The 22,226-nt window shown below is 37.9% G+C and overlaps 2 protein-coding genes across 2 annotated transcripts; both read right to left on the bottom strand.

Annotated features, from left to right (window-relative positions):
* Positions 1-3,552: 3,552 nt before the first annotated feature.
* Positions 3,553-9,866, bottom strand: LOC136835041 (uncharacterized). The gene is made up of 2 exons (XM_067098161.1): positions 9,342-9,866; positions 3,553-5,539 (listed from the first exon to the last, which is right to left on the bottom strand). Exons 1-2 carry the CDS (start codon positions 9,523-9,525, stop codon positions 5,229-5,231), a joined length of 495 nt encoding a protein of 164 aa, XP_066954262.1. The 5' UTR covers positions 9,526-9,866; the 3' UTR covers positions 3,553-5,228.
* Positions 9,867-12,929: 3,063 nt separating this feature from the next.
* LOC136835039 (uncharacterized) lies at positions 12,930-14,583 on the bottom strand. The gene is made up of 2 exons (XM_067098158.1): positions 14,084-14,583; positions 12,930-13,725 (listed from the first exon to the last, which is right to left on the bottom strand). Exons 1-2 carry the CDS (start codon positions 14,262-14,264, stop codon positions 13,415-13,417), a joined length of 492 nt encoding a protein of 163 aa, XP_066954259.1. The 5' UTR covers positions 14,265-14,583; the 3' UTR covers positions 12,930-13,414.
* Positions 14,584-22,226: the final 7,643 nt, after the last annotated feature.

Raw genomic sequence — 22,226 nt, 5'->3', positions numbered from 1 at the left:
GCACTGTAGGCATTACTTAAGGCTCTTGGCAGCATCCCTTCGTTCCGGAGCTACAACCCCTTTCATTCTTTTTACTGTACCTACGTTCGTATTCTCTTATATCTTCCTTTCCAACCTCTCCTATCAATTGTTTCATAGCGCAACTGCAAGGTTTTTCTCCTGTTACACCTTTCACACCTTTCTAATCTCAATTTTCTCTTTCATAGCTGAATGACCTTATAGGTCCCAGCACTTGGCCTTAGGCTTAAATGGTATATTCTCTTCTACTGTATTCTATCCATGAAACCAATTTAAAGACTAATAATTCTCAGGATTGTTTGTTTAGGAAAGTAACTATTACGGTTACTATTGGCTTAGTGAGTTAGTGATTTTGACACCGAACAGGAGAGAAATGAGCAAAATAGTCGAACTTGGTAATCAAAAACTTTTGGAGGATTTTAACATGACTGCCGTTATATTTCCTTATGGAATGCTTCATGTGGATGTATCATATGAAATTGTATTTGTGTTAATGGGTCTCTTTAATTGCTATCGTTTCTGCTTATTACGGAAATAAAAATTGTAAACTACTGAAGGAATTTGTAAATTAGTGAATGAAGTAAAATACAGGTTATAAAAAACTTATTGGTACATAGACCCCATATTTTACAAATGAACTCTCATGTGGTTTTTAATAAACTGGTTGCTCTAGAACAGAATGGCTGTGGTAAAATTTTATTACCTTTTAAATACGTTTAGTTAACTGTAAAGAAACGATTCTGGTAGTGAAAGAAGTAACTAAATTTATGGAGGTTACTTACCAGGATGATTGTCGTAGTTTATTTGGAAAAAGGTAAACGCCACTAAGGGTTTCTTTACGAAGCCACGTCTCGGGATGCTGCTAAGTCTGTCTTTACGTTTAATATGGGTCGTGCTATAAAGGCCAATAGATTTGCTAAGCGAGCTTCATCGTAACTGAACGTTCTTTGAGGGGAAAAGCCGGAATGGGAAAGAGAGTTGAGGAATAGGACTTGGAATATGGAATTTAGGTCAGAAGCCAAGCGCTGGGACCTCATGAGGTCATTCAGCGGTGAAAGGGAAATTGACAGTATGAAGGTTTAAAAATACAACATGAGGAAAACCTTGAAGCTGCACGTTTTGAAACAGTTGTCAAAGAGGGTAGAAAGTCAGATGGAAGAAAAAGAATATGAAAGGAGGTTGAGAAAAAAGAATGAAAGAGGTTGTAGTTAAGAGCCGAAGGGACGCTGCAAAGGACCTTAAGTAATGCCTACAGTGCACCACGTGAGGTGCACTGACGGCACTACCCACCTACGGGAGAGTTGAAGAATTGCTTAAGCTTGAGGAAGGCAGACTCAGATAAAGAATTGCTTAGGCCGAGGAGGATAGACCAGAAGTTAGAGCGAGAAAGTGAGGCGCGGAAACAAATTGCTTAGGCCGAGGAATAACATCAACAGGTATAAACCCTTCGGCTACCAGCTGCAACCCCTTTCATTCCTTTCATTGTACCTCCGTTCATATTCTTTTCCTTCCATCTTACTTTCCGCCCTCTCCTAAGAATTGTTTCATGGTGCAACTGTCAGGTTTTCCTCCTGTTACACCTTTCAAACCACCTTTCTGACTCAATTTCCGTTTCACCGTTGGATGACTCATAAGTGGCAGTGTTTGGCCTTTGGCCTAAATTCTATATTCCAGTTCCAATTCAACAAGCATAAAGCTATAAATGAGTGAACAGCAATATACGTGACTGTGCATGACATCTGGGAATGATGGTTTGTGTTTAAGGTTTAGGGAATGAAAACCTTCTGGTAGAGATCCGTGTGACCTCATGGCATCTAGGCCCCGTAGAAGGGTATTTCTGTCAGTGCACCTCACATGGTGCACTGTAGGCATTACTTAAGGTTCTTTGCAGCGTCCCTTCGGCTTCTAGCTGCAACCTTTCTCATTTGTTTTACTGTACCTCCGTTCATATTCAATTTGACTTTCCACCCTCTCTAAAAATTGTTTCCTAGTGCAACTGCGAGGTTTTCTTCCTGTTACACCTTTCAAACCTTCTTACTGACTGTCACTTTCTTTTAGTGCTGAATGACCTCATAGGTCCCAGGTCTTGTCCTTTGGCCTAAGTTTAATTATCTTGTTTATGGCATTTAAGGCCTTGTTCACACGATCGGTTATCGCCCGGCTCGTTGGTCCTTCAACCGGTTCCATCCTCCCTGTTATGATTGTTACATCCACACTGGCATGTAGGAGATTTGAATTGTTGTCTTGTTGGGCAGTAGCAAATGATGTAAAAAAACAGTCATTTGCATGGCATTAATCATTGATGTGTAAAAGATCATGAACATAGCACATAAAATTTTAGCCCAGGTAAACAATATTGTATAAAATATGTATTGGGAAGCCTTGTGAATAAATACTATATATGTATATACACACACACACACACACACACACACACACACACACATATATATATATATATATATAATATATATATATATATATATATATATATATATATATTATATATATAGTATATATACTAGAAGTGTGACTACTTCACAGCCCTCCATGCCTCCTTGTTATGAAGCTCACACACACACACCCAAGGAGACGAGCCTTAAGCCTCTCCTTTTTAATTAAAAGTTGACCATTGACTTGTCAGGGTCTTTGTACTGTGCCTCGCTGAACCTCTCCTAAATCGTCTGGTTTTGTGCTTCACCCTCTTTTATGACTTTTTCTGGCAAAAAACTCCTCTTCTCCAGGACTTGACATGTGAACACTGAAGGCATGTTTAATGGAATTCGTGTACGAAGGATCATTGGTACTTGTACGCCTGGGGCGGCAAACACCGGCAGAAAGAGAGGTCATAATTATAAGGCCAGGTCAGGGGTCAACAAGCAGCAGACCGGAGACTGACCCAGTACAAATCACAGAGTGCTACTCTGTCGCTGAGCACCACTGCTCGAACTTGGCTTGACTGATAGCCTACCTGTCCAAGTGGTTCCTTGGTGCCAATCATAGACGTCCCACTCAACTGAGTATCCTATTGACTGCATCCACGGATCTTCTCTCCAGGAACAAGGTACTGTGTGGTGGGGGGGGGGTGCAGAGTTCGGTCATCTTGACTTTTTCTCTTATCTCATTCTGCTTAATTTTAATTTTCACTTGCATTTCCTCAAGACCCTAACAAATTGTCGGTAACCCATAATCAGTGTGTTAAAGTGTAAATTACTTGATTATATTTTGACGTCATCTCCTTCAGCCTTCAGCACTCACGTTGTAAAGATTATGTTAGTTTTTCTGACTTCTATTTCTGCTTTTGCATGTAGGTTCATATTTGTTTATCTAATTTTTGTTTTTGTACCTCTGTTATCTCTTTACTCATATGTGTCATCTATTTTGTGAAAGCTTACTTAACAACCCACTGACCTTGTGGTAATATTCCATTTGAATGTTTGTTACTCTTGTAAGACAACGAAAATAAGAAAATAAATGTCTCTTTCAGGCGGTCTCTTCAAGATCCATCTTTAAGGGGTTTAACAGAGAAGACAATTTGCTGAAAAAATATATCTTTATTTCCAAAAAATAACAGGAAAACATTCATTGTTACAGGTCTCGAAAAGACAGCGTTAAGTGATCTCGGTGAACACCTTCGCCTCGATTTAGACACTGAAATGCTTGCAGAAAGTTTGTCATGAATCTGTTTCTTCGTGGATGATTTTTGCTATGTTTGGTCCTAATTGCCCAATTTGTGACTCCATATGGCTCCATACAATTGTTGAGTTCTGTCGTACAATGGGATCAGGCCACTCAACACCCCCTTTTCTTCAAGTAAATCAAACTCTTGTCGAATTGTTATCTTCTTCGAACAGGCTGTCGGTTTACAAAGTATTTCTTTTTAAATATGATTCTTTTTGCATAAATAAACTATTTTAGCGTAATTGCTCATCAGTGGAAATTTATATCAGTGCTGATAACAAAGGTAAACAGAAAGTGAACCCTGTGCTATCAAAATTATTCTTGGTAATAAAGTAGACTCAATATGTGGCACATTCAATTACCCTCAGACAAGAATATCAGTGCTGTGGTCAATTTCTGAATGTTGATCAATAAAATTTAGTGTAGGATGGCCTTTAATTATTCACACAGAGATCAAAGTTCAACATTCAAAAAAAGAAAATTATAATGAAAATTTTAGAGCATTGCAAAAAGACATGAATATTTATTTCTCATGGGTGTAATCCTATTTTTTTGTTTATTATCCTTTATGTCATCAACACTGTTATTGTTGTGATTATCATAATTCATTCATTTTATTTGCTGATTTGTTCTGAGGCTGTTGATTTAAATTTGAATCTTATTATTTCTGTTATTATTAAAGTTATTGTCGTTCCTGTGGTAGTTGTTTCACATCATGCAAGCCTCGTTGTTATCAGTTATACGGTAATGGCAATAAGTTCTTAAAATTGATCGATCAAATGAATCTTTTGTTTCTTGTGTTCAATTGTGACTCTGAGTTGTTCCTTAAACGCTTCGCAAGATTCATCCCTAATGCTGGGTCTTTTAATGTACTGTAAGTTGCACAAACAAGTGTAAGATCTTGTGAAACAAATGGTTCAAGGGCATGTGATTCCATACAATTGTTGAGTTCTGTCTTACAATGGGATCAAACCACTCAGCACTTCCTTTTCCAAATACTTCGATACCACAGTATGAGCTGAAACTCATTTATCTTTTGCCTTGTATACTCGAGTTCTGATATTATCATCAACATAGCAAACATCCCACTCAAGTTTCTTTCTGTCACAAAATGTCTTTTTAGATCTGTTGGTCACTTCATCCCAGAGATTGGAATGCTCATCCAGAGTTTCACTCAGCCTAAGAAGACAGCAGACCATTCAGAGATGCACGAAACCGTGCTGCCACTGCAAGTCTTTCCTGTCCACTAAGAAACAAGTGTTAGTCCACATTGGGGACATCAAATACTGAGCATGAAAACTGTCTTTTGAATGGTCCCTTGAGTGTAGCAAACTGCTTACACTGTTCTTAAAAGAACTTCTGTTTATTATTAGAGAAATAAGTTCTAATGTTACCTGGTATAGATTATCAACATTTCTTCATCAGCCAAAACATAAAGTTCACTTCTTGGGGACTTTCATAGGTGGACCACTTGCATTTGGCAGTCCTAAACTGTTTCCAACTGTAAAATACTGCTATCTGTAGGCGCTTCACAGTACCCACTGCACATTTCTTGGCGCTGCCTCATAGTTGAGCTTGATCGGTCCTCGGTAGACAGTTGTTCTCTTGCCATTCATCGTGTGTCCCAGGCAGTTTTGAGAAACCATATCAGCTTTGTGGCCTCGGTAAACCTCTTCAGTGGTGAAACTGACTGAAGCACATGAAAAGGTACAGAGCTCTCCGTTCCTTCCATGGACCCTCTCCAGAGAATACTCCTCTCCTACTTCACAATCCACAATTCGGATGTCAAATGTTACTGGAACACTGTCCTGTTCATCACCGGAGGTTATTCCGAGCTGATCTGTAACCAAGAGAAAGGGTGTCAGACATTTTGATCCTGAGACATCTGAACATATGCTACAAAAGAATGACAGTGCTCCTAAAATTCACATTCTTGTGAGTCTGCCTTCACAGATTATATATTTATTCCAAATTCCTTACTGCCCTCAAATTTTTTACAGTTCAGCAATTCATTTCAAAGTTTCGACTTATTACGAACTGCGCTTGAGTTACTACATGCACTGCTGTGGAAAATCAAATACTTAACACATACAACAGATTTGGAAATCTGATGCATCTAAGGAAAACCACAAGAACGAAGTTTAATACACTCTTTTCCTACAGAAATTACTGGAGCCTTTTCTTTCAATCACGTCACTAAATGCATTGTTTAATGTTTGCATAAAAATTGCTTTATTAATACTGTCACTAAATCTAAAAATACTACTGTAGGTCAAAAGTTGGGAAGAATAGCAAGTTATACTAAACGTTAGTTATTCTGAAAATGAATCGTTAAATACATTTTTTCTTTCTTTTCCTTTTTACAGAAAATTTGCGTTACTGGCTAGGAAAACTGATACATCTCTTATTTGAAATGATATAATCTTAAATAGTTCTAGGGTAGCAGGACCAGCTCAGGCATAATCACTACAAGCATGCGTGGGCGTTTTTCTAGTACAAAAGTAAGAGTGTGGGCTACGGTTCTAATTGTTTCATCGACCTAACTTTCTTGCAATAACCTTTAAATATTGGCACGCTGTATCCTGTCCAAAAAGCTACTAGTCATAGCCATTTTAAATCTTTGCCCTGATTCAAATAGAATGAAATGCAAAGAATATAGGTAGCCAAAAATATAAACAAATACAAATATACAGGCAATGAGTGTGTATATATATATATATATATATATATATATATATATATATATATATATATATATATATATATATATATATATATATATATATATATATATATACTGTATTCCAAAGGATCACGTGAGTGAATGTACTACAAGAGCCAGAAAGAAATATTGAAAGGCATAAATGCCTACCACTTTCGTGTATTTAATACATCCACTTCTTCAGGGCATAGCTCTGTACCCTGCAGAAGTGTGTATATTAAATACACGAAAGTGGTAGGTATTTCTACCTTTTCATATTGCCTTCTGGCTCATGCAATATTGTGAGTGTGCGTGTGTGTGTGTGTGTGTGTGTGTGTGTGAGTCACATCCAACCTTTTCCTTCTGAATCAATGATGAACATTAAGACTGAGCACACTGTGAACAACAATATCAGCGGTTTCATACACTTTGATAAAATACACTGCCATTCTCCTCTCAAGTTTGCACCTTCTTGCCTCATCAATACTAAGATCATTCTTTTCTGATACTTCTTCTGCCTCATCTAGATAGACCATCTTAGTTTCCCCTTTCCTTCTTCTTCCCAAAGCTTCCGAATGAAACACAAATTTCAACAAGCTGTCATCACCGATTCTCTCCGTGTGACCACACCGCCCTAAATCACCAAGAGCCATCTTTTAACCCGTACTAACCTTTTTAACATATCTTGGTATCTACTTCTCTGTCCCTTTTATCCCTAATTCGCCACCTATAGTAAACTAAGAATTCATTCCAACTGCATTTTCGTTTTTGCTTTCACTTCCATTCATCATTCACATTTTCCTTTCCTTTGGAGTTGGTTTGACACTGTCCTAATACTTTCTAGTTCTTGTTTTGTAGACTTTCCTCTATCCATCCCAACGTCTCCAAAGCTCGTGATTCCTTCATTGTTTCACCTATTATAGGATTTGACTCTTTCTCTCATTTTACAGTCATTCATTGTCTTTGCTTCCAAGTGACAAAATAAAAATTAACCTATGTGATCTTCTAAATTCCAAACTAACACTCGTTATTCCATCTTCCTGACTTTCATTCTCCCATTATAACTTGATAGTTCTAACATTCAGTTTTAACTTTCTCTCCCCATAAAAGTTTTCAAATTGTTTCACCAGAATCCATGGTTTCTTTTCATTGTCGAACGTTTTCTTTGCATCGTCTGCAAACATCAGCTGCTCCAAGTTTCATCCGCTACGCCTTTTCCTTTCCCACAAAATTGTGTTCACATCTGTCCTTTCCTTAGCACACTTTTGTCTTAAGCCTAGTTTTACACAAAACCAGTCACTCCCGTCTGTAAATCCTATAGCATTCTTCATCACAGAAGCTTCCAGTTTCTCCTGACACATTACAATCACGAAATCTATCCCCAACACATGCATTGGATCTGTCAGTTGCACCACGGGCTTTCTCTCATTTCATATACAGGGTGTAACACAAGTTTCAGCAGATATTTTGTGACATGAAAGAAAAAGTAATTTAGGGCAGAAAATATTTTATAAATATATGCATTTTAAAGCTTCGATTGTCGGTGAGGTGAATTTTTTTTAAATAATCGTTTGTCACAAATTCTGGTCTCAGGCGAGTGAGATGGTATACAGAATGTCGGAGTAGTCAGGGGGGCGAGGGGGGAGTAAGAGGATGGAGCGATTAGGCCGAGGTAAATAAAATGCCTCCCAATCAAACGTATTCCTTATATATTGAACAAAATAAAAAAATGTATGCATCATTGAAACCCTCTCCCTCTTCATCAATGGCATGCATCGGACACCGATAAAAAATCCCCCCTCAAGCAAAGGTAGGCTTATTCATTAGACACCGATCAAAGATTTAAAATGTATTATTAAAAACTTCTCCCTCTCCATTAAAAGTATTCATCAGACACCAGTCATTGGCGTAGGCCTAGTCATGAATCCTTACACAACAATTCCGAGACGAAGCGGCATGACAGCGCACTCTGGAATTCAAGGATGACAAATAAATGTTGCCAAGCAACATTGACACTACTTACTTGATACGTAAAGCAATACGGTACCGCTGCAAGCTAATAATTAAAATTAGATTAATTAAAAGAAAAAGAATCATAATTAAAGGACGAGCAACCCACTTGCCTCATTCACTTCACTCCTCTTCCCCCTACCCCCGACTTCGCAGGCTACTCCGACTCCCACTAACAACTTCTCTTGCCCGGTCGCAAATTCCCGAGATGTATGCTAGTATTGCACCAGCCACGGTTATTTTGCCATGTTCCTAGGTTGGGTTAGGATAGGGTTGTAATCACTGGGAGAGTAATTTGGGTGTGGGAAACATAATGATATTATTTTCAAGAAAACGCTATGGTTAGTTTTTAAGATATGGCGTCCCTCTTTTCTCAGGGGAAAGGTCCCTGTACTCGGTTACATCGCGGGAAAATGCTGCCCTGCCATTTTAAAATTCCCCTCACAAACAAACGAAACCTTAAAATGCATATCATTAAAGAACATCTAATACTCAGATTACTTTTTCTTTCATTTCCCGAAATATTTGCATAAACTCTTGTTACACCCAGTGTATATATATATATATATATATATATATATATATATATATATATATATATATATATATATATATATATATGTATATATACTGTATATAGTTATATATATAATATATATATATATATATATATATATATATATATATATATATATATATATATATATATATATATATATATATACAGTATATATGTGTATGTGTTTGTGTGTGCATGCAAATGTGTATGAGTATGTAGGATATTAGTAAAGAGTCTTCAGAATTCGAAGTAGCAAAGGGATCTATCACCGGGAGAAAATAGTACCCAGTCTCTATGCGTGCTGAACCGTGCCCCCTTTAACGCCTCTGCGCCGAGCGACAGCCTTTTTTGCTTTATCTAAGATTGACTTACCTTCTGTTTGCTCGTTCTGGGCGTCCTCCGACGGCTGCGATTTTTTGCCGTAGATCACGAATTGCGTATCGTCCTCCGCCGATATTGACCCTTGGAAACGTGTTCCCTCTTCGTTGAAGCAGAGAGTGGCGGTGCCTTGGATCTCGACGATAGGTGGTGCCCCGTCTTTTGCTGTGAAAACCATCTTGACAGAGAGGTTTTAGGAGAACTTTGGAAGTAGGCCCAGCAGACTGTTTCTGTAAACTGATGCAAATCCTACTACTAGAGTTATGTCCGTGTTCTTGCAGGTGACGCGATCTTAGTCAAGATCTATTATCCCTTTGGAGGATTTCCTTATATTCTTCTCTTTAGAACGGCACACCCTCAGAGAGCACTTCGATATCCTTAAATCCCGACTGTTTATCTGTATATCCAGACACCTTGATAAAAGTGAGTTCAGGTCTGCGTAAACAGGACGAGGATTTCAAAAGTTGAGAGCTGGTTAAGAAGCCGCAAGTATACTAGGATTCGCGATCTGCTCGTCGTGGTATATATAACCTGCCACGGGAATTTTTTGGCAGAGATGAACGCGCTCCGCATTGGTCGGCTCCCATTACGTCACAGTGAATGTCTCAAATGGTTGGCTGGCTGACGTGGACGTAGTTATACAATGTTCTGCTTGGAAAAGTAAATTTAAGAGCTCAGGCATTTCTTGTCTTGGCACAGTAGGGAAAGAGAAGAAAGATTTACCTCCACGCTGTTAAAAAGCATTAACAATGCAACAACGCAAAGCGGAACCTCCAGTAGCTGTAAATATCCCTTGAAAGTGACATGCGTTTAAAAGGCTAATTATTATATATATATATATATATATATATATATATATATATATATATATATATATATATATATATATATATATATATATATATATATAATATATATATATATATATAATATATATATACATATGTGTGTGTGCATGTATAATATACACACACACATATATATGTGTGTGTGTGTGTGTGTGTGTGTGTATGTAATCATGCCTAGCATCTTAAACAGAATGTTGCCAAACAAAATTCTTTTATGGGTCTGAGGGGAAGTCGGAATGCAATTGGAGCGTTAGACAGACACGCTTCCTGCCTCTCATGCCAACTCAAATAACCTGCTTACTGGGGTGCTTTTCTTTACCCTAATTTTGATCTTGAACTTCATATGCAAAGGGTAAAGAGAAGGTCGTCGTAAGACACAGTGCAACATAAAAAAGTTATTCATTCTATTTATTATCATCATTATTCAAGAAATGAACCCTATTCATAAATAGCAAGCCCACAGGGCCCATTGACTTGAAATCCAAGCTTCCAAACTTATATGGTGTTCTTCAGGAAGAAGTAACAGAAGGTAAATGGGAAATACGAAAAGAAAGAAGAGATCACTTATTAAAAAAGAAAAAATAAGTTAACAAATTAATAAGTAGATAAAAATGTAAGTTAATTATTAAAATACAAGGAGAATTACATTTACAGTAGGTAGTGTACACCGGCTGGAAGAATTCACAGAGAAACTGATCGTTTTGTAAATAGTAGGGGAGACTGAGACAGTCTTATTGTAAAATGGAGCATTAATTATACAGACTTACACACACACACACATGTACACACACATATATCTATATATATATATATATATATATTATAGAGAGAGATAGAGATAGAGAGAGAGAGAGAGATTAGAGAGAGAGAGAGAGAGAGAGAGAGATCCTACCCCTTCTAGTTGTTTTTCAAACATATTTAAGGAAAGTAGATCTGAGGACCTCTCCTGAAAACGCCCACATTGCTTTGCCTACATAAAATGTGTCGCCAAGTAAAGACGTAAATATAGCTGTCTGTAGTAATGAGAATATTTTACGAAGAACACAAAAAGGTATGAAAATACCATTGCTATTTAGTACCAAAATCTCAACAACATTATTTCCTCCTATAATTTTTGCTGATATTTCACTTCTGCCAACATTGCGTGAACAGAATCATTGCCAAATTCTTTTGCATTAAAATAGTTCCAAAATATTCGACTATTTTCTTATTATATACATGATTCACTTTCGGAGAGCGGAAATGCAGAGAACTTTGATAGATTTAAAGAACATTATTTGGAGCATGAAGATGAAATAAAAGATGTGTGAGTATTTTATGAAAGATAAAACACACTTGAGAAGCATCAGAAGGATGAAACAGGCCTTAAGCAACAGCCGGAAGTTAAAACACGTTTGAATTATAAGTATGATGAACCACTTTGATTGCAAGAGGTCTTCAGGTCTACTTTCTTTAGATGTGTTTGTACAAACAACAACTAGAAGTCGTAGGATCTCTCTCTCTCTCTCTCTCTCTCTCTCTCTCTCTCTCTCTCTCTCTCTCTCTCTCTCTCTCTCTCAGGTTATTTATAATTAAAGCTTCAGGAAGAATCAGAAAACAAAACAAAGACAAGGGAAGAAGGCAGGCAGCTGAGAGAAAGAAATTACATCAGCTAAATTGGCGAACGGCAATATATAAAAGAATAATTTTAGTTTACAGAGGAACTGGGAGGCCAGGATCATCTTAGAGGGGAAAGTCATTTATTAAATTCTAGTCAGACAAAGACGTAGTGAATTTCCAAGAAACATAGGTCCCTTTATTCAAACACATATCAGAAAATAATTCTATAATGAAAGATTAGGAAAATACTTCAGAACTATCACAAGTCAGCTGGGTTTCAAGACAGTTGATTAAGAAGGTTGAGGATGCCTGATGTCCTTTAAGAGGGGACTGACATCAAGAATTCGAAAAGTGAATCGAATGAGGACGGTCAGCTATGGGACAGTGGACGAGAAAAGCAGAGTCATCTCTCTCTCGAATGAGAGTATTTGCTCTTTTGTGCACTTGGTGTTGGGGGGCGCAAATTCCTGAGATGTACGCCAGTATGCACCAGCTCCAGTTTTTTTGCTATGCCCCTTGGTTAGGTTAGGTTGGGTTAGGTTAAGTTGCACTTGTACCCGCTTTGTAATGTGGGTGTGGGAAACACAATTAGATTATTTTCAAGAAAATTCTGGGTTGGTTTTTAAGATATGGCGTCCGGCTTTTTTCAGGGAAAGGTCTCGGTACTCGGTTACATCTCGGGAAAATGCGTTTAACAATAAAAGGTGCCTGATATTCAAAGACATCACGTGTGAGCATTTTTAGTTTGTTCATAAAAAATCCTCATTTTATCAGAAAGTGTCGAATTTCTCTCTCTCTCTCTCTCTCTCTCTCTCTCTCTCTCTCTCTCTCTCTCAGTTGCAATCTAAAGCGAATTTATCTAAACATTAGTTTCTTTTTTCCATCTCTCAATGGCAGCTTGAAGTAAATGGTAGATTATCTCAGATCATTATGATCTCTTTCTCTCTCAGAATGCGAAATGATCGAATGGTTTTGTTCAATTAATTACTCTCTCTCTCTCTCTCTCTCTCTCTCTCTCTCTCTCTCTCTCTCTCTCTCTCTCTCTCTCCGGAAATTACGTTCTTATACAAGGAATTACTTCCACCATATCCATTGCTGTAAACAGGTACGTCAGTTTAAAAAAAATAAAACAGTCTTTATTGTTAATTCTTCATTGCTCTTTTCGAGACATATTTGCCTTAAAATATAAAGCTTTTCTTAACTTATCAAACAGACAATGATGTCTGTCTGTTGCAAACTGCAGAAACTTTATAGTATAGCGTCAAAATGACATATTAATACATATTCGTAGGTAACACATCTTTAGCTCTAGATCAGTCTATGTACCCCGGCTACTAAAAGAGTCGTATCAGGATACCGCAGAAGGAATTCCTCCAGTATAAGACGCCTTCTTCCTCCCGGGCTTTAGCAGGCATCTTGAAGGGCTTAGGTATCTCATCAGGGAAGCATCATAACTTCATCTTGAACCTGAACCTTCAGTCAAGCTATCGCACCTTCAGGACAGGATGTGCGATTGCAGAATCGCAATCCAGGAAGGATCTACGGTACCTGACCCCTCAGGTGCATCCTGTGGGGCATGAACGCCAAAAAGGTGGTCCTGATATCCTCCTCCGGCCGGGTTCAAAGTACCCAGTGGAAGTTCCTGGGAGTAGGGGCACAGTTGAGTCTGATGGGCCCGCGGTAAACGTGGGTCTTCTTGCCGGCCATCTTGTGACCCAAGCACTGCTGAGCTATGAGGTCAGCCCTGTGACCTCGGAAGACCTCGTCGGTGGTGAAGGTGACGCATGAGCAGGAGAAGGTGCAGAGTTCTCCGTTCCTTCCGTTGACCTTCTTGAGGGAGTATTCCTCTCCCACGTCGCAGTCCACAACTCGGATGTCGAAAGTCACCGGAACTCCTGATTGTTCCTCCATTGAGGCATAGTCTCCGTATTCTAAAAGGAAATAAAGACAGCTCATTAGTTTCAAAAGAAAATGAATGCAGCGAAGTTTTGCGTTCTAAGGACAGGCAGTTAAATATCAAAAGAGATATGTGAAGTCACAGCACAAATTTAGTTTGTTTTTGCAATGTTTTTAAATGCAATGATTTTTGTACTTTATGGCTATATCATCGACTTTTAAGCTGGGTGATTATTTAGGAATGATCTTGAGTGTTTCTGCATAATTCAAATTATATGGGTATGTTTTATCAAGACAGATGGTGTTGTTAATTGTGTATAAAAATGTAACAATTCATTTGGGGTTTTGCACAAGAGAAAATTGTGCAAAATAAAACTGTGGAGCTTAAATTACCTGTAGAAGAGATCTCCTCTTGTACAAGCCTCCTCCTTGGGGATTTTATTCCGTAGATGGCGAACTGGCTATCGTCCTCAGTCGAAATTGACCCTTGAAACCAGCTGCCATTCTCGTCAAAGCAGAGGGTCGCGATGCCAGAAATCTGCACTTGAGAGTCACCCTTCTTGGAGAAGCACATCTTGAAAGATCAGTAGATGACGATGCGAAAACGACAAGAAACGAGATGAAAGACCTGCTGTATTCAATTGCTGTTGCTCGGTTCCTTGTATCAGCGCGAAGTTAAGATGAGTTAAAGTGCCTTCTTAGTGCTAGGACAGTGGACAAATTCCTTTTCTTGCTATGTTATCACTTGAGAAAAAGCTCTAGACTTCTGTCAGAGGCTGAGATGGCTTGCTTGAATATACTGGCCTGAACCTCGGTGCAACTCTCTATATATACAATCAATGACTCAGCTGGTGGTCACCTGCTATTGGCTGCCTGGTCTGACGCCACGGCAGAGCTGGCTTGCTATTGGCCATCGATTATAAAGTGGGGCTTTCACTGCGTAAACACGATAAAAAGAATTGCGATGGTGTTGTTGAAGAGGCATACAAATTCTCGTGAATTCTAGTGCTTACGGCACCAGGCCCCTCCCCCTCCTTCTCCCGCCTCCCTCCCCCTCGCTCTGCCTGTAAGGTGCTTTCAAAGCAATCATTCCTAAGAATAGAAGGAACCGGCTTTCTAGGTCTCTTAATGCGCACTTTATTACACAGCCGGAAGAATAATATTTTGTTTGGATAAAAAGATAAATAGAAAAACCGATAAATAAAATATGCCGAGATATTAACTGGGTTATTTTTTAGACACAGTGGCTAACGTCAGGGCAGCCCTATGCCCTTAGGCAGCCCAGGCCCGAAGGAAAAAGTAAAAGGAATGAGGGATAAAAGAAAAGTAGGATTTTGTATCTGAAGGAGACGATCGACCTTCAGCCTCTCGAAAGATAAAAAAGGTTATCAGAGCCAGGGAAAAAGGAGGCAAGAGAAGAGGTCCAAAGCTCGGCATAGATGGAAGGGAAAATCACTTGATATCTCTCAAACGTCCGTCGTCATTGATTGATTGATTAACTGAATGTGAATAATGTGGCGTCGCAATTACCGGGTCACTAACACCGAGAAGATCGAAATGTATGAAGATGAAATCAAAAGTATATAGACTTTAAAGCTCTCCAATTTTTCAGCTCCCATTCACCTTTCCCCATGAAAAGGTTGATTCAAGTTGGGGTCAGCCTTTTGTTTCTCAGCAAATCTTTTGGGATGAAACTACTGGCCCCATGCCCTTTTCCTCCCATTGTGAGCCCAACCACAGTTTGATAATTGCCTGGTACATAATTGCCTATTTTGCTCAAACGAGGCATAATGGAATATAACGGAACTACCGTATAATATGCTAGCTCGCTGAAGCACGAATATTATATATACATATATATATGTATATATATACACCCATATATATGTATAAACATACAAATATGTATATACATATGCACACATACATACACTATACATAGATATATATATACAGATATATATATATATATATATATATATATATATATATATATATATATGTATATATATATATCAACATTAAGCATCTTCTGCAGTCAAGGAAAAGCTCATGAGGTTAGCGCGCACGGCCCCAGATATTTCCTGATAATCCGGTGCCATCATTTCTAAAAGGGGATGAATTGGATGGTACATACGTATATATATATATATATATATATATATATATATATATATATATATATATATATACACATAGTGATGTATATGTATACATGTAAATTTCTCATGAGTTCATTGTTTCTCTATATATACATGTACTGTATCATTGGATGTATACATATATATACATGTATATATGTGTGTGTACGTGTCATCGTTCTTTTAAGCTGACATATATCAACTCCCTGCTTCGTAGTAATTCACGTAACATTTGTCAGGCAGCATCTTCTAAACACCAGTCTTACCACACACAAAATATGACGCTGACAGTAACAATTCTCCCTCTAGCTGTGGAACAACGCCCCTACTCTGCTTTTCCACAATTCATATTATTCTCACTCTTGCTATTTGTGTTGTATTACCACCCTGTCTCTCAAATTAGCAATGATTTCAACTGATTGACGAAGAACGTGTTGCACCATCGTCGCTAGATGACGTATGGCATCATAATATAAATGGCTCACCTAATTTCACGCGTCAAAAATGAAAGCAGGCATGCAAATCATTTTGAGACGCACAAGGCAGCATGATCGCTTGCAGATGCGAGGAAAAAAAGTGAAGCCAGCACTGCGTGGTGCCAGAGCATGTAAATTCTTCACGAGAACACAACATCTGTTCTGATCGGTATCCGCAGTGACTTTTTGGCGTGCTATCTTGACCTGACCTTGTTGGGCGAGGAAAATGACGACAGCATGTCATGAATGAATATCCATAAAGTTTCCAGTAGCACTCCAGTTACCAAATTAATGTCAGACGGTACCTATTTGTCAGGGAAATTATCTGTTATCCTAACTTGGTTGAAGGGAGTGGCGGTAGGTATTGTTTTACTTGCGTTCTTACAAACTTCTACAGTATACAGCACAGTTAGGTGCTAAAATTGATTAAATAACCCATTTCACGGCTTCTTAGCATAAACATACTTATGAGCTCTTAAAGCAGTTTCTCCTAAAAAGGGTTGATCCCAGAGAAAAGCAACACAACACTAACTGCTAATTTCATAACGTAACTTCTAAGTTACATTAAGAAAATTCTACGACTTAATCGTTTCATATACACGTACGCAGAAGGATAATCTGCAGGGCATCGGATGCCTCTTACAAACTGCGCCTTTCACCTCTATTTTGTTTGCACTCTCATGCTTCTTTTCTATTAAAGGCATTTCTCCCCAATACCTCTTTTGTGCCATCTGCCCAACACTTCTCCTTGCTAACACTTCTGAATCACACACACATTCATCAAGCCTGTCATCCTAGATTTTATCACTTCTACCATCTTTATATTCCTCACCATTTTAATTCTCCTCGTGCCATATTTACTGAAGCAAGTGGTTCATCACAGCAGCTTCAATCTCCATCTTTCATTAGCATCCAGGATCCACACTTCACTTCCATAAAGGTAAATTGGTTCAGATATTACTAATGCATTCCTACTATGGTTTCCATAGACAATTCAGATCTATATGAACTTTCAACTCGCTCCTATTGCAAACAACAGTTTCTAGTATCCATCCCCATGAGTTCTTTATCATATTTAAATATCAAATATGCCACATTTTCAGGCCTACTTTTATACCAAACCAGTCACCCTACCATTTGCATATTCTAATACACGGTTCTCTTTTATCCCACAATTTCCTAATCACTTCCGGCAACTTGTCTGCTACACCATGCCTTCTCGACACCCTCTGCATTATTTCTCTCTTGATTCTGTCGTAAGCTTTTTCTTTTTCTGTATGACACATGAAGCCCGTACACTTTAATTAGTTATAAATTTCCCACAAATCTGTTACTTAAACACTTGACCTACAGACCCTCTTCTCTGTCTAGAACTAAAAAGTTCTTCCCTTATCATTCCTATTGTCATCTCTCTTACTTTCTTAATCAATATCCTGCAGTATTCCTTCCCAGGCATAGTATTAACTAGTGTTATGTCCCTATAATTCTTACAGCCACCTATATCTCCCTTACCTTTATACAACAGAGCAACTGTATCTTTCTTTCATTCCTTCAGAACTTCTCCCACATTCAGACGTCCCTTACAAACACTGGTCAGTCACTTAATCACAAATCACACTTCACCTTTTTTTACACCATCTCTCTGGTAATTCTATCAACTCCTGGTGTCTTTCCATTCTTCACCATATATATATATATATATATATATATATATATATATATATATATATATATATATATATATATATATATATATATATATATATATGTGTGTGTGTGTGTGTGTGTGTGTGTGTGTGTGTGTGTATGTTATGATAGCGTATGTGTATGTGCATTCCTGTTGTGTGACAAACCTAAATATTTGGCGTGTTATCGGTCATATACTAAATTTTTCAAACTATTTTGTTCAAAATGTCATTATCTATCGACAACATGATTACTCCCTGACATACACAAACAAAACAGATAGACTATTTTTTTTCTCCTGGGTCGCTTTTACGCACAAAGTCTGATCTACGCAACAAGCTATGAACCATTTAACATAGGTGTAGCAGGAGGCCACTAAGTGCAGAGCCACTGTAATCAGAGAAAAATTCTCTGTTGGTGGTAATGATGAGGTACCTTATCGCTGCAAAGGCAGAGTACAGTCCGTTCGAAAGTCGGGCTCAACACTTTCGGAGCTAAGTTGTCTGTCTGACTGACTGACTGACTGAGTAGAAAATATCTCCTTGTCACCACATGACAAGACTGCCTTGTACTTTTCTTCTACCTCAGTCTAAACTCTAAAGTCTTCTCTCTCTTTCGTTTGGCGAGATGTCTCTCTTTTATGCTTTGGTAATGCAAAACAATAAGGGAGGAATTATTCTCATATGCAGACCAAAATAATTTTGAGCCATTTCAGTCTGTTTTGAAATCTGAAGGCCTAGATCCTGAAGGAGTTGATATTGTACTTTTTTCCACACATATATTTGTTTGTTTTCTTCGTTTAGCAATCAGTTGATTCAAATTAGGATTCCTTTTTTATTAATCTTTACTTCCAGAAGTTCATTAAAATAAAATGAGGTTGTTTCTTAAATTAATACTTGATTGGTTTGATTATTATCACAGAATTGTTTTCCAGAGGTAGATAGTTTTGTTACAACTTACCATTTACAACGCTCACCTCATGTACAGGTTGCCATTAGGTAAAGGTACGTACTGGCATAAGGCCGGTTTAATCAAAGCAAACCAACAGCCAATCGAGTCCCTTTGTGAGTGAAAGATCTACGATTTAAATACAGGATTAACATCGCAGTCACAGGGATCTGCACAGAAGATAAGAAAGCTGATAAGATATCCTGTTGGAGACGTGAGACGTTACCCTAGCCCTAGCTTTACAATCAGCTAACAGTTTTGAAGAATTACTTCTATTCTCAATTTAACTGTTTAAGTCTTAATTAAATTACTGTTTACTGGTATAATCCACCACCCGAAACGCACAGTCATACGACACTTTTGTTGGCTTTGATTAATTTGGAATATTGTGAGTGAAGGTAAAAAGGCGCTCTCTTTTAAAGGGCAGTTAAACTAAAATCTGAAGTGTTTTTGTTTCCAGTGAAACAAGATATTCGCCAGACGCTGAAATCACCGTAACTGAATGCGGCAAGAAATTTACTACCTCGCTTGAAGGGTAACTGGACTAGTCATCGGAATTCCGTTGTAAGTTTTCGGCTTAAATAAGGAAAAAAAAATACGTGAAAATGTTTAAGGTTTACCAAAAGTTTCGACTCGTGTTTAGAGCCACTTCTTTAAAGATGAAAGGTTAGAAGATTGCAAGAAAAAAACTGGTGCCATAACGGCCACAATGGTCACTGGTGCCGTGGGAGAGGAGCAAAGGCTGAGGTCTGGGGAATTCGTCACCCGAGAAAAATGTCGACGGTAACTCAGTATTCGTTGCTCTGATGCCGGCAGGACACGTGACTTGGGTAAGTTCGAGAGGAGAAAGTTGTGGTGATGTGGCCAAAACCTTATCTTCTTTTATCTTGATTTCTTGAGCAGTTGCCCAAAGTCATCGACAACCGCTCGTAAACGATAACAGTCCTAACAACATATCAGCAACTTCAGACAAACAACGTGCTTGAGCAAAAAACAGGGCTGCCAACTGTTGGTGGGTGGGGAAATTCCCTTACTGCCCGTCGGGTGCTCAATCAGGTTAATACCGGTTTCGACGCGTGACCTTCGCTTCTTCTTCTTCATCTTCTTCTTCGTTTATAACTACGTCTGTTTACACCGAGACAAACACCGTCATTTTCGTGAGAGCGAGACAAGTGATTGGGAATTTGGCTCAAATCCAGCTTCACGGGTCTCGCAGAATGTTAGGCTTTCAATTTGTTGCTCAAATAAGATAACTAAGCCACCAAAGATGCGTTTGAATGCTGCCAGTGCAGCTGGCCACCCGATGAAAAAAATCACCTGCACTACTTTCTGCGCTTGAATTCAAGTAATTTGTTGTTGTCCTGTGATTTCTGTCTGATGTTCAAGTGTTTTCTTTTTTCGGTTTGTTTATCAGGGATGGACTGCTGTTTGTCTTTGCTTTCGTGATTTTTTGAATCTATTTTTCTGCCTTTGGAAGACGTCACGAAAAGTGAAGATGCAATCGCTAAGCTAGTAAGAGAAATCATTTACACTTCATGTGGGCGAAAACGATAACCTAATCATTTGTATTCTGCGCTCTGACCCTGTACTACGAACTTTCTATTAACTTGATACCTGATGTAATCTGAAAAGTCTAACATTCGTTTCGAAGAGTTGTTTTATTTAAAAGCTATTTTATTTACTTTGTGTTTTTTTTTTACCGTATTCTTATATTTGATAGATTGTGGGTTTGTGTGCCCGTTTATGATTGTTTGTACAGTCACTCAAAAATATTTTGTAACATGTTCCAGAAGTTTTCGTTCACCCTAACAATAATTTATTCGTTTTATATATAAAAGGAAATGTGCTTTTCTTATTCGATTTTGGTTATTAATAACACGGATAACAATATAAGAAATAATGGTGAGTGAAAATTCCGTATTACAAAAAATAACGTAACATTTTGAAAAATTTCACTCATGATGGTAGGGTGGAGTCAAATAAAAAAACTGTAATTAGTCATCCATTCAATCCTTATGGGAGTAAATTCAGAGACTTTCTTCTCCATGGATAAATAACCCATTGGAAAAGTATTGGGAGAAAATCAGGTAAAACCTAATGGATTCTTAGTGGCAGAGAGAGAGAGAGAGAGAGAGAGAGTTAAATTAAGTATACCTTAGTTTTACCAGACCATTGAGCTGATTAACAGCTCTCCTAGGGCTGGCCGAAGGAGAGAGAGAGAGAGAGAATAAATAATTAAATAAAGGAATCATAATAATGATGAAGAGAGAAATAAAGGAATTATAATAATGATAAAGAGAAATAAAAACCTGTTTAAGGGAAACGGGAGCTAATTTCTCTGACGCACCCACCAATCGTGTCTGTGCTTGTTTCATGCGCTTACGATAGAATTGCCAAATAGCGCCAGATGTCACTATTACAAGCTGTTTTCCGAAAAGTTCTGATGTTGCAAAAAATTTGTGAGCGACTGTACTCGGACGGCATGCTGATTTTTAATGCCAAAATAACAGCAAAAGGTGCCTAATGCACAGTTCATGCCCAGAAAGGTACAATTGTTTTGACACAAGGTGCTATTATCGGGGAATGCTCCTCGTGTTGTTTCAAAGACAATCTATCTGTTCTCATTTCGTACCGAATGTATTTAATCTAATTGTTTTCAAGTGAATGCTTGTATCTGTTCTTTGCAATGTACCTAGTTGATATGGTCTGTACGATGAATCTCAAATTTAAACGTTCTAATTTTGAGGTTCTGTTTCTAAAGAACATTTTTTTTCAGGCAATCCTAGCATAGTCGAATTTGTACTATTGGAGCAAAACCCAGTTCACAAGCTGTTACAAAAAAAAAAAAAATTCCTTGACGTCTCTGTTCGCAGGTTTAAGATACCTTTTTGAAACATTTCTCGCATTTTTCCTTTCACCGGGCATATTCTGCTCACAGGATACCAAAAGTCTTGGCATGTCTTTCCTGTAAAACTTGCAAATGCGGAATGGTCTACTGGCCGCATGTTTGATGCTAATAAACAAAAGGTTAAGGAAAGTCAGTAATGCCTTTTATATTCTGACTTCAGTAGCTGTTTTTGATATAGCTGTTTTATATATCTATCTATCTATCTATATATATATATATATATATATATATATATATATATATATATATATATATATATATGTTTACTAACAGGGTCTCATTCAAACTGGATGGTATCTAGTGGAGATATTTATTCAAAAGTTACAAGCTTTTGAGGACAAACAGTCCATCATTGTCATATATGTCCTAGAAAGCTT

The sequence above is a fragment of the Macrobrachium rosenbergii genome, chromosome 54 (genome assembly GCF_040412425.1).
Source record: "Macrobrachium rosenbergii isolate ZJJX-2024 chromosome 54, ASM4041242v1, whole genome shotgun sequence".
NCBI lineage: Eukaryota > Metazoa > Arthropoda > Malacostraca > Decapoda > Palaemonidae > Macrobrachium > Macrobrachium rosenbergii.
This window is presented reverse-complemented; position numbering and strand designations above follow the sequence as displayed.

What these genes read in the sequence shown, in the direction of transcription:
- LOC136835039 (XM_067098158.1), bottom strand. Translation starts at nt 14,264, where the DNA reads ATGTGCTTCTCCAAGAAGGGTGACTCTCAAGTGCAGATTTCTGGCATC. An exon ending in AGAGGAGATCTCTTCTACAG is followed by an intron (nt 13,726 to 14,083) that starts GTAATTTAAGCT and finishes ATTTCCTTTTAG; the next exon opens with AATACGGAGACTATGCCTCA.
- LOC136835041 (XM_067098161.1), bottom strand. Translation starts at nt 9,525, where the DNA reads ATGGTTTTCACAGCAAAAGACGGGGCACCACCTATCGTCGAGATCCAA. An exon ending in CCAGAACGAGCAAACAGAAG is followed by an intron (nt 5,540 to 9,341) that starts GTAAGTCAATCT and finishes TCTTGGTTACAG; the next exon opens with ATCAGCTCGGAATAACCTCC.